Source organism: Onychostoma macrolepis, chromosome 05, assembly GCF_012432095.1.
Source record: "Onychostoma macrolepis isolate SWU-2019 chromosome 05, ASM1243209v1, whole genome shotgun sequence".
Taxonomy (NCBI): domain Eukaryota; kingdom Metazoa; phylum Chordata; class Actinopteri; order Cypriniformes; family Cyprinidae; genus Onychostoma; species Onychostoma macrolepis.
Window position 1 is genome coordinate 41,652,100 of NC_081159.1, and position 15,855 is coordinate 41,667,954.

Genomic DNA, 15,855 nt, shown 5'->3' on the forward strand with positions numbered 1-15,855 from the left:
TTCAAATGAAAACTAAAATGAAAAAATATCAGTCCAAATGTTTTGCTATCATATCTTAGGATCATGCAAGGTTTATAAACATTTCACAGCAATATGTCTACAAAAGAGAATGTTTGGGATATTTCATAAATAATTACTGAATTATTAATAAATAACTCGCCATTATTTTTTCCTCGAAATCAGGCTTTATAAAAAAAAGTTGCAATTAACTATTTTTTTAGTTGTGAAAATGGGCTTCCATAAAAGACAACTATAATGCACTTTAAAATTTAATTTTATAAACTTTTCATTAAAGGATCTGAAGCACCCCGCTGTTAAAAACACACTTCTCTTCCCAGGATGCTGTTCTTGTGAAGAGCTTGAGCATCTCTGACCTGCTGTTAATCAGCCGTGACACACTGACTGCTCTACAGTCTCTCCATGCACTCCAATTAACACACAAACCATCATTAGCCCTGTTATTAGAGCTGTGTGTGTATGTCGCTGCTGCTGCACTGAGTCTGATGTTGTGTCTGGCTGGTGTGAGGCTGACAGTGAGGATGATGGGAACTGCGAGGTTAAGGCCAGAAAATTTATAAAAATACATAGAAAAGAGCAAAAACAATCTGCTGGACTCTGTAAAAATGTTACATTTAATGGCTGTTAATAGCCCTTTCACACATGCAGACTTTGCTGGTAAATTACAGGTAAATTACCATTAAGAGATCATGGGCCAGTTTTACTAACAGCTTGCGTCAGCACAAACCGTCTTTTGCCGTTAAAATTGTACTGTCAGGTTTTACTAAAGACGCACAGAGAAGAATTAGCGTTGAAAAGGCTTCAAATGAATCACGCAACGTGTTTTAGTAATGTTTGCGCTCGTCAAATTACGGCCATTTGCGCCATTATTAAACGGCCCAAAAAAGCATGTCTTAAACTATTTTGCGCTTGAAATGGCTGCAATTATTGTTGCTAGGAGACGGCACCGTAGAGAACAGAGAGCGCGTGGTAGAAGGGAGAGGTTTTTTCCACATGTATTAATTTAATTTGAATGCCAGAAGAACACATTATCCGAACAGATCATTTGCCAAGCCATGTTATTTTTAATTTGGTTCAGGAGATAAAAGACAACTTTGAACCCTCAACTGGGAGTTACACAATACCAGGTCTATCAAAACTACTGTGGCTTATTTATTTCTTTATTCTTTATTTGCGACTACGCTAATTTGCGCTGCGCTGGGTATATTGCGTTGGTCAATATGTAAATGAGAACTGTGTTCTTTAATTTGCGCATTGTTAGTAAATCACCTGCAGAAATTTCCACACCCATCGGCGCTGTTTTGGAATTGTGCTCTCGCTCTAATTTGCCCTGTTTAGTAAAACTGGCCTCATGTGTGGACAGGACCTTTTCAAAAATACCGGTAAATTCGTTCTGGAAATTTACCAGTATGAGAAGTTGTAACATTAGCAGTAAATTGCCGGAATGATGCTGTGTGTGAACACAGAATGAAGATTACCAGTATGAGCACGAGTACGTACGAGTTCAGAACGCGCTCACGTAAGACGTCTACTACTACAAAGTCTAATTCAAGATTCAACAGCTCTGGACCAATCATAACATTCTGACGCAGATGGCGCATTTACTCTGCCCTGTGTACTTCAGTTTGAAGTTGTCTAATGTGATGTCTCTGGGCCAAAAGCAGCTGTATTAATGTGAATGTTTGACACACACACACAAAAAAAAAAACATCAACAAAAACACTGACCGCTTGTGCCCATCCATGTTTACAAACACGACACCGTGAGGCGCAGCCGTTTAGAGGTCATCTCTGGTTAATGATGTCACAGAATTTACTGGTAATTTGAAACTGATGTGTGAATGGTGCTATAACGGTAAAAGCCGAAACATCATCGCCTGTGTGAACAGTGCATTTTTGTATTTACCAGTAAAGTCGTTCCTGTAATTTTACGGCAATTTACTGGATTTACTGTGTGAAAGGGGCTAATTTGTCACTACAGAGCTGTCACTAGGGTGTTGCTATGTGGTTTCTAGAATGTTGATATGTGGTTGCCAGGGTGTTCTGGTTTGTTTCTTGGGTATTCCTATGGTGTTCCCAGTTGTTGCTATGGTGTTCTAAGTTGTGTTTAGGTTGTTGCTATGTCTTTGCTAGGGTATTATGGGTTGTTTAAACAGTATTTCTATGTGGTTGCTATGGTGTTCTGGTATGTTTCTAGGGTGTTGCTATGTGGTTGCTATGGTGTTGTGGCTTGTTTTTAGGGTGTTGTTATTTGGTTCTAGGGAGTTCTGGGTTGTTTCTAAGGTGCTGATATGTGGTTGATAGAGCATTTTGGGTGGTTTCTACGGAGCTGATATGTGGTTGCTAGAGTGTTCTGGGTTGTTTTTATGGTCTTGCTATGTGGGACCTAGAGTGTTTTGGGTTGTCTCTAGGGTGTCTCTACCTTGTTGGCAGGGTGTTCTGGGGTATTTCTTTGTTGTTACGGTGTTCTATGTTGTTTCTAGGGTGATGCTATGTGGTTGCCATGGTGTTGTGGCTTGTTTCTAGGGTGTTGCTATGTGGTTCTTGGGAGTTTTGGGAGTTTTTAGGGTGTTGACATGTGGATGCTAGGGTGCTCCAGTTTGTTTCTAGGGTGTTTCTGTTCCAGATTGTTGCTAAGGTGTTCCTATGTGCTTTATAGAGTATTGATATGTGGGTGATAGGGTGTTTTGGTTGGTTGCTATGGTGTTCTGGGTTTTTTCTAAGGTGTTGCTATGTGGGTCCAGGGAGGGGGTTGCTACAGAGCTTCCAGATTGCTAAGGTGTTTTAGGGTGTTGTTATGTCCTGCATTCTTAAGTCTCTGTAACCAAGGATTTGTGTAAAATTACTACCCTTCAGTTTGAGTAATAGTAATGTTGATGCTTGACTGACAGTCAAAAATAAATGCATAGAATTGATAGATACAAGCAACTCAAATTTCATCCAAATGTGCCAATATTAAACCAATTTGAACTGAATATAAACGATCACTCTTGCATTTGATTGACAGATGCTTTGCACTTCAGTAAGGAGAAGACATGCATTGTGATGTAAATTCACACGCTTCGAAGCTTCTCTGAGAGCTTAACCACGGTGTGTCGCGTGTAGAAACCAGCAGTAGCCATTTTCCTGTTGATTTGTGATGAGCTTATGTGAGAATAATTAATGCCAATTATCTCTTAATTACAGTGATTAGAGCTGCAGCTGTAGGATCCTCATCTTGTAGTGAAGAGAGAAACTGATGCGCTTTAAACGGTTAAAGTCACCCACAGTGTGTGTGTGTCTATGTTTGTGTCAATAAACTGACCAATAAATGTGAGAGATAGCGCTAAAATGAGAAATATAGATTATTATTAAATCACCTCAGTACTTGAACGTCATTCACTTTTAGAAAAATCCAGTCTGAACGGAGAACATGACAATCCCTTGTTTTATTTAATTTACATTAAAGATAAAGTATGTTATTTCAGCACTCACAGTGGTTGAATAGTTGAATAGTTTAAAAAAATGAATTAATTACTTGATTAATTCATTTCAAAACAGTTTAATAAATACTGGTGCACTCTGAAGCTTGGTCTGGACAAAAACTGGCCAATTTCACACTATATTGTAAACAAACAAACAAATAAATAAATAGTATTTTTGCACTTTTATCCTGTACATTTTTTAACATCTTTAAAACATCCAAAGCAAAACTATGAAAGATATTATTAAAACTAGTTTTTTAGAGAATAAATCATGAATTGAATGTAAAATAATAATAAATCTTGGCCTGGACAAAAAAACAAAAAAAAAAAACAACAACAACAGTATTTATTATTTATTTAGATATTAAAAATATCTAAACTATATCTACACTGAAAGATATTGAGACTTGTTTTCAGAGAATAAATCCTAAATTTTTATCACCCAATTGGTAAACAGTTGGCAGGAAAGCAAAAAATAAATAAATAAATATGTAAACAAACAAAGAAATAAATCTGCTCAAATGCAATTTAAGAAATATATTGGCAAATAGTTTTTCTAACTCACTAACTAAATAAATGAATAAAATGTAATATTTAGTTGTTTTTGAGCCAGACACACACTCTAAACATCTGAATGTATGTTTATGGTAGTGGATATTTAGTGTTTCTTCTGTGAGCCTCAAACAAAGCTCCTAATATTTTTTAAAAGATTTGATTCGACTGCCCTGGCAAACTTTCAGTGATTAGTTTTCTGAGAAAAGCTCTTAGTATGGGCCTTGTAAACACAAATTTGTTTCCTGGCAGAGCCTGTGATTTTGCCAAGTGTTCAACTTCTTACACTCAGTTTGCCGCAGGATTTGTTAATATAGCTGGTGTTTGGCCGCAGCAATTAAAGCTTTAATCTGAGTGTATTTTCGAGCTATATTCATCCAAATTAACCAGTATGACTGAAAGACTAATTAGAATACAAATTCTAATTAGCAAATTATGAAGCTTAAACCCACACAAGCATGTTTTAGTAACAAAGTGTGAATAAATCAGGACAAGGCATCCATACTGCTCTCTAGAAAACCGCATTAAATGCCTGAAACCACCCAGCGGGCGTCTATTTTCTGACATAAGAAGGTTTAACAGTAAAAAAACCTCTCATTTTATTTCAGTTGCCGTTGGTATAAGCCAACTTATTTTCGATCCCGGTGCTAATTAGGAGCAGAAGAGCAGGCTGTGGCTTTGAGAAGATTTTCTGAGCGTGTCATGGGAGAGGGAACGCCATCTATTAGAGTCTTTATATATCAAATATGCATTTCAGCGATTGGTTTTGCTCTGTGAAGAAATCCAAAACCACCCACAGCTCCCTCCAGCTGTACAGTAACTAGGGTTTAAAACTCTTATTTAAAACTGTCATTGCTCAGCGATGAGACCGGCTTTGAGCGTTTCACTGAGCAGATTAAATTAGACTTGTAAATGTGGGGTTGTGAAGATTTCAGAGCTCTGGATTATATTTATTTTAGAGAGAGAGACCCTGCTTGTGAAGGCTTATGCGAGTTAGTTGTCTTATGATTTATTTCGAGGGTCTGTTAAAGGAATAATTCACCCCAAAATGAAAAGTCTGTCATTTACTCACCCTCATGTCATTCCAAACCCTGTGTAACTTTCTTTCTTTGTTTAGCAGAAAGTCCTGGCTTGTTTTTCCTACAGTGAAAGTGAAGAACAGATGTCAATGTTCAAAAATAACAAAAAAGCTAGTGTAGGATTCATTTTCACTCAGAAATGGCAAGTAACACATTGAGTCAAACATGACATTTTGAAGTAGAAAGACTGAAATAGTATTTTCTAGTAAAACGTACTCCAATAATCTTTCTTTAAAAAATCATTTTTACATTGCAGTATTCATACGCTTTATTCCAAGTCTTCAGCAGTAATGGAGAACTGATAACATTTTTTGATTAAATTGGCTGAAAATCTGAAAATCCATATTTAAAGATTATGAGATTTGAAAGCTAAAGCCTAAATGATTTTTTTAAGCATTTGATGACTTCAGTTTGTTCTGTTCCTCACACAAACCTATAGAATTGCTTCAGAAGATATTAAGCACACAAGCCATAAAGACTACTTTTGTTTTGGTGGTCATTTTCAGAGCTTACCCCAGTGGAAGAATAAAATGGGTGTCCTTGTTACACATGTACTTACTATTACAATATCAATAAATTATGCATAATTACTGTACATGCAAGTAACCCTAACCATATAGAAAGTACATGTAGTTAATGAATATTACTCAGTATTTAAATTTAGAATTACACTGTAACAAGGACACCTTAAAATAAAGTGTAAAAATAAAGTTCAACATTTCATCAATCCTATACACACATTGTTAAATTTGCTGTCTTATTGTTTTGAGCTTTAGTCTTTAAAATGACTAAATAAATAAACAACACAGACCACATAAAAATACACGATTTTTCTTTTCACGGGTATAATAATTCCCTCATTTTCTTGAAAATCATTTCAAAATCATTCAAAATCAAAACTTCAAAATCATTTAAAAATATGGATTATTGAACATTTTATTTTAAAAACATTTTAATGGCATATTGCATTCTTTGTTATATTTCATGTGACCAGTATGCACAGATTTAATGTGTTGCTTGCAATGAACAATCTTAAGTAGTTCATAAATGTCATATTCTTTTTCTTACCAAACACAAATTAGTAGAATTTACATAATCCTATGAATGCTTTTAAAAAACTACAGAATCAAACCATAAATAAAGAATCGAATCATATTGAGAATCAGATCAAACTGAATCATTCTGAATTAGCAAAAATCGTTCCTGATTCAAAAACTATGAATTGTGAATCAAATCATTTCGCTGTCTACCCAAAGATTCACAGGCTTAACTAAAACTAAAAATGTTCAGTAATTAAACTAAACTAAACTAAAACTAAAATAATTAGAACTTAAACCTACAGAACTTGAAAGTAAATTAGAAATATTGCTTTGGCATTGAACTGAAATAGATTTAAGTACTAAAATGACTATAACTAAAATTGAAATAAAAATGAAAGCTATATAGAAATCTAGAAAAAAAAAAAAATCAAAAACTAATAAAAATGAAAAAAGCACAAACCAAAACTACTAAAACCTAAACTGAAATCAAAACTGAAAATATAAAAATAAAAGCTAATTCAAAATATTACTATAATAGTATAAATAATACTGAATAACTCTGCTGAAGTCTTTGCTTGTCTCTAAAGCGTAACATCGCAGGAATGTCTCCTCAGAACTCTCTGAATGAAAAACAACTCAGAGAAATACCTCGTATCCGCAGCATCAAATCCCAGACGCTGATGTATTCCTGACATGCCCAGGCAACTTCCAAGAGTGATTAAAGATGATTATCGGAAGTCTTTGTTTGACTAATCCAGATTAATGGCATTGAAGGATTAATGCACTTGTGCTTGAACTCATGTGACCCGTCGGAGCTTCCAGCAGTCAGTAGATCCTGCAAAAGGACATAAACATCACAATGGTTGTGTGAGGTAATGGAGGTCAGGGATTTCTGGGATTTATTCTGTAAGACCTCTCCCAGGGTAGCTGAGGTTTTAACCAGACCTGCCTAATCTACAGCAAAAAAAAAAAAAAAAAACACCACAGGCCCAAAATCTGCCATCTCGTTATATACAGCATTTTAATATGGCGTGTTTCAAGAAAAAGGTTTTTTTTTCAAGTACAAAAGGCTAAATGATTACAATTTTTGAATAAAATGGTGCTTGTTCATAAAAAATCTGCAACCACACAGAAAAAGACTTTAAAATGTAATACATAAACTTGAAAATTTCAGTTTCATTTTTTTTAAATTACACAAGATTTCACTTCATTTTTAAGTCAGTTTAATTTCATTTAAGTCGAAATGACTTGAGCAGCCAATCTGATTACGCTTCAAAATTAAGGCAGCAACTGATCTTTAAAAAAAAAATTTTTTAATAAGGATAACTACAGTCAGCCATTAAACTCCAACAGGTTATTCTGGACCCTGATGTATAAATGAATAAATAGATGGACATGAAATATTGATTTGCACAGATGCATCAGTAGCACAAATGGTGCAGGATGAGTTACAAAGTTTAATATTTAGTCTAAAGGGTTTGTTCAAATTGCTAACAAGAAGCATGAGCAATAGTGATAGTGACGATTAGCATACACCTCTAATTAAATTAAAAATAATTAAGAACAAAATTGTCATTTTCAGAATCCTGTAAGACTGCTGATGGATTTCTAATTAGATCTAAAAAATGTAGAACCAAATAAAAGGGACCGAATAAAACCCTTAATTCTAAACAAATTGGATTTTCAGTTTATCTTGTAGGAGCTTATTTGTTGTTTACATGGTTATTATTTGATCCTTTTAGGATTGGTACCACATTGATAGTATATAATAAATTATGGTTCTAGATTTGACTATCAAGTCAACCGAACCTAAATAAGACACTAAAGTAAAGTATGCATTTTTTAAAAGAATCAAAAAGCATACATACATGTTGCATCATTGTACAGTCCTCATGCACAAAAATCTGTGTTTTATTCCAAACCATCAGACAGTATTAGCACAAATGTTTGAGTATTAGCCTGTGTGGAGAGCCTGATGTGAGGTGTCAGGTGGAGAAGTTAAACTGGCAGCCGCTTCAGCAGCATACAGCTGTTTACTCACATTCAGACCTCAGTCTGTCATCAACATCTAGTTGCACAGGCAAACAGAGGACGAGGACCATAGCAACCTCTATCGTTTTTATGTTTGATAACACTGGTAACCCTGTTTTTTAAAATCGCTGTTTAATTTCCAGTTTGTTTTACATATACACACACACACTGTAACACCGAGTTGAAATGTTAAACAGCCCGGATGGGAAAACTGTGTGGTGCTAATAATGCACGGGAGACGAGAAGATGGCGTATTTTCCCGAGTTTAATAAAACACCTAAATCACTCCTCCACATACATGGGGAACAAGTGAGGAGAAATTGTACATAAGCATCCAACTCAGGTCACAAACAGAAATGAATAAAATAAAATAAAATAAAGATGTCGGTAGAGAAAGTTATCTCTTCACCTTTTCATCTCGTACAGACACACGCTATGCACATGCGCAGTTGTCAAACTGCCACAAAACTATCGTAAATGCTCTAGTGGCCGTTACAACACACACACACACACACACACATATATATATATATATATATATATATATATGATTTATATTATATATAAATATTAATATATATTACATATATTTCTTAAATATATACTGTACATGTATGGGTGTGTATTTACATTAATATACACAGTACACACATATATATTATGTAAACACAACCTTTGTGATTGTGATTAATCGATTTGAGTGTGTGTGTAGGATTAAAAAGTAATATATAAATTTGAATGTAAATTTGACATAGGTAAAGGTATGTAAATTATATGTATATATATATATATATATATATAATGGGATTAAAAATGTATATTACAATTGGATTCAATATATTGACCAATTTAGCATCAACAAGGTGACAATTTTTAATTCCGATCATTTTGTCTCCTCTTCTTACCACAGTAGTTGTTTTCTATGGACGTATATGGAATAATTCAAACATTACTACAGTCATGAATACATTTGTCTATCTATATACATGCACCTCTTTGTCGATCCTGTTCGCGTTCAGTCACCGTTAACTAATTAGACGTCTGCTTAAACTGAGAGCCGCTGTCTGAGAGATGCATTTCATGAGATGTGCTCTGTGCTGAATTAGCATTTCTGTGCCTGAGGTCTGAATAGGGAATGTGACGACCTTTACTATTTTGTTGCCATTAAAAATGAAAGCAACACCAAAGAAAAGGAACGAGATGAAACGGAAATGTGATTGAGAGCAGAGCAAATTTTCATATGTTCATGCTTTCTCTCATATTCACTCTTGCGTTTGTTTGCCTTTGTCTGCTGTGCCTTAAATGTCATCTTGCATTGACCTCATGAATACTGTGTGTATGTGTGTGTTTCTGGAGGGCAGTGTGTGTATGTGTGGCTCTTATTCTAGTCATTCTGAGCAGCTGTGGTGTGTTTACAATCTTGTCCTCAGGTTTTCATTTTCAAAATCACCTAAAACTGCAGAACAATGGCATTGCACTTAATGTTTCCTCAGCAGAGAGTTTGATTGCTCTTTCATAGCTTGGCTAACGCACACTAATGTTTCTTTTAGTATCAACATTGTCTAAAACACCTTATGAGAAAAACAGACACCAATGAGTCAATAGTAGCGTACAGAGCTATAAAATGAATGTTGCAGCTCAGATTAGCTGCTCTTGGGTGTATTTAGTGAAATGCTTGAGTTCATATTGGGATCTGTGACTTTTGATTGCAGATCTTAAAATATTTAGGCATAAATTTAATATTTATGTATCTGAAATACCTATAAAATCCTGTCCATTATGCAACATAACCTAATGAACTTAGCGTGATACATATTTGTCAGTCAGAGATTTCTGCACTCAAAAAAAATCATGGCATAGTTTATTAACTACTTGCATCTATTTTAATTCATTTAAATATGTTGATCAAAATGCATTGATTCAAATTGCTTAGAATCTGTTTGTGAAAACAATTAAATTCATTCACTTATAAAGTATGAGCATGATCCAATACATAATACCCAATAATCAATAATGTATAAGATTGAAACAAATTGGATTTATTGATGATAAATATTTAAAGCTGTTATTGTGTGTTTAAAACATTCAGTTTATTAGTACTGTTATACACTGTAAAAAAAACTTTAAATGTTAAGGCAACCAGCTTCAGCAGATTTTTGAGTTTGCTCAACTTATTTTTGTGGGAGATTCTCAAATTTTTGTTTTATAAACTTAAAATGACAAGTTGAGAAAACTCAAAATCTCTTTTAAAATTTTTAAAATTTGAAGTTGGCTCAACTTTTTTCTTTTACAGTGTAGAAATTAAATGCTAATTAAAATATACATACATAAAAAAATAAGCACAGTTAGAAAAAAATTAAATAAAAATTAAAAGATTCCATAATTAATGTTATATCTGCACTCACACGAGCAACCTCTCCGCTACCTGCAATTTTTTTTTTACAGAATGACAAAGACAAAAATGTGAAATTTAAAAACATCCCAAAAAATTTAACGCGTTATATCAACACAATGCATTTTCTCCTGCGACTGCAAAATGTCAATTAAAAAAATGCTATCATATCCTATATCATATATATCATTTCATATATATACATATAAATCTATAAAAATGACATATACAGTATATGTTATATTTTTCTCCTGTGCTGACATGACCATCCATTTTGCTGACTGCAAAATCAAAAGTGCCAAATAGTCTTTGGTGTGGAATTAAAGGAGGCTGTGTTGGGCGGCCGCTGAAGCACATCTTAACGGCTCGCGGCGCTTTTATTCCACCCACCTCAGTGAAGAGACCTGCCACTGTCAATCATTCTCTTGTAGCCGCGCTGGCACAAACACACCTCGACCTCTGATAAACAGCGTGTCATAGCAGACTAATGCTGCCGTGCATTAACGGCGGGAGGACGTGAGGGGCTTGCAGTTCTGCGGTGGGCCTGTCTCTCTTGTTCACTGTGGAGTGATAAGAAGAAATAACCAGCTATCTGAAACATGCTTTGGGAGGTCAAGGTGTTCAAGAAATTGTCTTTGCATGTCTGAATGTGTTTTTACACCAGCTCTGCCTCACACCTTTTTTTCTTGGTGTAATACATTGTGTACATTGCTCATCTTATTTATGTATTTTTTTTATCTAGTTAAACTGAATGATTTTTCCCTGTAAAAATAGGATTTCATCATCATTTACTCACCCTCATGTTGTTCAAACCAGTGTGCTGGAATTTTTTTGGTGAAACACAAAAGAAGAAATTTTGAATCTTTACCCAGTTCATACTGACCAACACACACATACACACACACACACACACACACACACACACAGTATATATATATATATATATCACTGTAAAAAGTGATAAGTTGACTTAACTTAAAAAAATTGAGGAAACCCGTTGCCTTAAAATTAAGTAAATAATCATTTTTTTTAAAAGTTAAGTGAACATGATAATTCACTTAACTTATTTTTTTAATTATCATTTATTTAAAATTTTAAGGCAACGGGTTTCCTCAATTTTTTAAAGTTAAGTCAACTTATCACTTTTTACAGTGAATTGAATTAAAGCGGTATAGCTTTGTTGGTTTGCTGTACTGTGTATATTTATTATGTATATATAGACACACACACACATACAGTATAAATTTAGAAAATATTTACATGTATATATTTATATTAATATAATTTATATTATATATAAATATATTTAATATATAAACATAACATATTTTTCTTAGATATATATATACATGCACGTGTGTGTATTTATATATACATAATAAATATACACAGTACAAAGACATATATTATGTAAACAAAAACTTTTATTTTGGATGCGATTAATCAAAGTTGTCCTAAGACAGGAACGGGTATTGTTTTGGTTTTAGGACAACTTTGATTAAAGGTTTTGATCCACTTCAAATGTTGACTACTATATACCTGAACCTTTTCAAACCTTTATCTTTAGGAGAAGACGCACCTGAAAATGACCGAATATTAAGATGTAGTTCTTGTCTATTGTCTATATTTAAATTGGCTGTGTTGTGTCAGGTCTCAGTATCCGTGGCAGTCAGGATGAAGATCCTACAGATCCTCAGCTCATGCGTCTGGATAACATGCTGCTGGCAGAGGGCGTGTCTGGACCGGAGAAAGGGGGCGGGGCAGCGGCGGTTGCTGCGGCAACAGCAGCAGTGGGAGTGGGAGCTGATAACTCCATCGAGCACTCGGACTACAGAGCCAAACTCAGCCAGATCAGACAGATCTACCACACCGAGCTGGAGAAATACGAGCAGGTCTGTACACCTGTGAACAACAGTCAATCAATCAGGAATATACGGCTGTAAAATGAGTTTCATTGAAATCAATCAGACATCCTGGTACTGCTGCTTTGAAAAGTAGCTTGTTACTGGAAAACTTACACTATATGTCTGAACTACCAGGGAAAAACAGCTAAGATTACTTATTCATGTATTGAAAACATACACAACGAGTAGTGTTATTTTAGTATTATTTATATATAATTATAGGTTATCATTTTTATTTATTATTTTATTAATTTTACTTTTATTATTATATTTTCAATTTAGATGACTTTTCAGTAATTTTGTTATGTGCTTTTGTCTTTTTTTGTTGTTGCTTTTTTTAATATTACTATGTCGTATTTTTTTATTATTATTTCTTTTATTTTTTATTATTATCTTAAGCTTATTTCAGTTAGTTGCAACATTTCTCATGTAGTTAAAGTTTTTCATCTAATATTTATATTTAATTTTATTTCAAATAACAAAAATGTTTTAATAGCTTTAGTTTTAGTAAATTTTTTAGTAATTTTGCTACTTAGTTTTTTTAGTCATTTTTAACTAAGTTACTTATTTTTTGTACTGAAAACACATAAATACACATAAATTATTTATATTCTATTATAATTTTTATTTATTTTTTATTACTTTGAATTAGCATTTATTTTTTTATTTTCAGTTTAGTTTGATTTTTAGTAATTTTGTTATGTGCTTTTGTTTTGTCTTTTTTAACATTATATTTAGGTTTAATAATAATAATAATTTTTATTTATATAGTGCCTTTGAAGACCTTTACAAAGTCGCTTTACAAGAAATAGAAAAATATCATACTGCAAGACAATCAATACAAAACAATACAGAACATACAGAACATTTTCATTCAAAGTTTGTCATTGAATATTTCAATTTTGATTTATTTCAGCTTAATTTCAGTTAACAAAAATGTTTTAGTAGTGTTAGCTTTAATGGCTTTGCATTGTCAGTTATGAGTCATTTGATTGGTCCACAGGCATGCAATGAGTTCACTACCCATGTGATGAACCTGTTAAGGGAACAGTCTCGCACGCGGCCCATCTCACCCAAAGAGATCGAGCGCATGGTCAACATCATCCACCGCAAATTCAGCTCCATCCAGATGCAGCTCAAGCAGAGCACCTGCGAGGCCGTCATGATCCTCAGGTCCCGCTTCCTCGACGCCAGGTCAGAAACATATTCACAGTCATGCATTTGGCAGACTATGTTATCCAAAACATCTTGCATAACATGTATTGCCTGCATCTTGCCAGTATATATGGCTAGAAAAGGTGTTTTTTAGTACCTATTATTTATATAGTATTGCATGCTATTAATATTTTGAATGAGCTTTTAGTTTAATATTTGCAGTTTAGTTTAACGTTTTTTAATTTTGTTATACAGTGCCCTCCAAAAGTATTGGAACAGTAAAGACAAAATTGCTCTGTTGGCTGTGGAGTCAAGACATTTACAAATATGATTAAAAGATGAATATGACACAAAACTACAGAATGTCACATTTTATTATTGGGTGATTCAACACATAGATGTTTTACCAGCTAAGAAGTTCAGCACCTTTCATCCCTCTATCTGATGTGAGCATAAGTATTGGAACAGTTGCCTCACAGGTCTTTCTAAGTGATCAGCTGTGTCCTGTTGCATTAATTCTTCAGATATTAAAAGCAGGGAATGTGTCGTATCAGTTATATCCATTACTTCTGCATTCTGAATCTTGCATTTGATGATGACACACACAAACCAGGATGAAGACGAGGGAGCTGACTTTGAGAGAAAAGCAAGCAATTTGGATGCTAGAAGAAAAGAGGAAGTCAGTTAGAGCTCTAGCAAAAACAAAGGGCATGGAGAAATCAAGATTTTGGAAACCACCAGCAGCCAACAGCTACCTGATCGGCTGAGAAAACAACAGTAGTTGATGACAGACAAATCATAAAAGCTGTGAAAATGAACCCTAAAAGACGTGTCTGTAAAATCACCAACAACTTCCAGAAAGCTGGGTTGATGCTCTGACAATATACTGTCCTCAGGAGACTGACACAGAATTACAGATGCTACACAGCAAGATACAAACCTCTGACCAGCTCCAGAAATAGAAAGGCAAGATTAGAGTTTGCAAAAAAGCACAAAGGTGAGCCAGAAGAGTGTTTATGGACCGACGAGACAAAGATGAACCTTCATCTAAGTGATGGGAAAGCAAAAATGTGGAGAAAAAAAGGGAACTGCAATGATCCCAAGCATACAGCCTCATCTGTAAAGCACGGTGGAGGTGGTGTCATGGCATGGGCATGCATGACTGCCTCTGGAACAGACCCTCTCCACTTTACTGATGACTTAATGTATGATGACAGTAGCAGAATGAATTTGGAAGGGTACAAGGGTACTTGCCTACCAATATTCAAGAACATGCCACCAGATTCATTGGGAAGTGCTTCATATTGCATCAGGACAATGACCCAAAACACCTGCCAGTTCAGTCGAGGAGTTCATCAGGGCAAAGAAATGGAAAGTCTTAGATTGCCAGAGTCAATCTCCAGATTTAAATTGAACATGAATTTCAGCAGCTGAAGAGGAGAGTAAAGGCAGAAACTCCCCAAAACAAGCAACAGTTGGAATTGGCTGCATTAAAGGCTGGGAAAAGCATTTGAAAGGATGAGACCAAGTGATGTCTACTGCTGTGGGATCTGCAACTAAACAATAGCTTTTAATCTTTTATATCTGCCTTATGTTCAACTGTCCCAATACTTATGCTCACATCAATGAGTGGGATGAACTCTAAAAGTGCTGTTCTTTTTATTTGGTCAAACATGTATGTGTTGAAACGGCTAATAATAAAATGTGACATTCTGTAGTTTTGTCTCATATTCATCTTTTCATCATATTTGCAAATGTCTTGACTCCACAGCCAACAGAGCAATTTTGTCTTCACTGTTCCAATACTTTTGGAGGGCACTGTATGCTTTTGTCAGTTTTCTGCTGTTTTTAATGTAACTATTTAGGTTTCATTTATTTTTATTTCAGTTTCAGTTTGTTTCTTTTTAATCAAAAATAATGCATGCATTCTGCGAGTTTATGTGTTTCCTTGAATGAGGTGCAATCTATAATAAACCTCATTTGAATAGAAATGGTATTTAGTATTGCTTATATATTATTATAGTTTTTATTAATGTTCTGAATTAGCCTATTTTGTATATTTTCAGTTTATTTTATTTTATTTTTTGTAATTTAGTTATATGCTTTTGACAGTTTTCTGATTTTTATATTACTTTTTAGGTTTAATTTTTTCTCTCCAATTTCAGCTTTTTAAATGTATTTATTTACTTTTTATTTTATTTTTTTCTGATTTTCAGTTTAG

General features: G+C 34.2%; 1 protein-coding gene across 5 annotated transcripts in view; it reads left to right on the forward strand.

The window, feature by feature from the left end:
- Positions 1–15,855, forward strand: part of pbx3a (pre-B-cell leukemia homeobox 3a) — a 51,919-nt gene that overhangs the window by 22,578 nt on the left and 13,486 nt on the right. For all 5 annotated transcript variants that reach the window (XM_058776333.1, XM_058776330.1, XM_058776331.1 and 2 more), the window contains exons 3-4: positions 12,226–12,467; positions 13,483–13,673. In XM_058776333.1, coding sequence (XP_058632316.1) covers positions 12,226–12,467; positions 13,483–13,673 — 433 coding nt within the window. The remainder of the gene's footprint in view (positions 1–12,225; positions 12,468–13,482; positions 13,674–15,855) is intronic.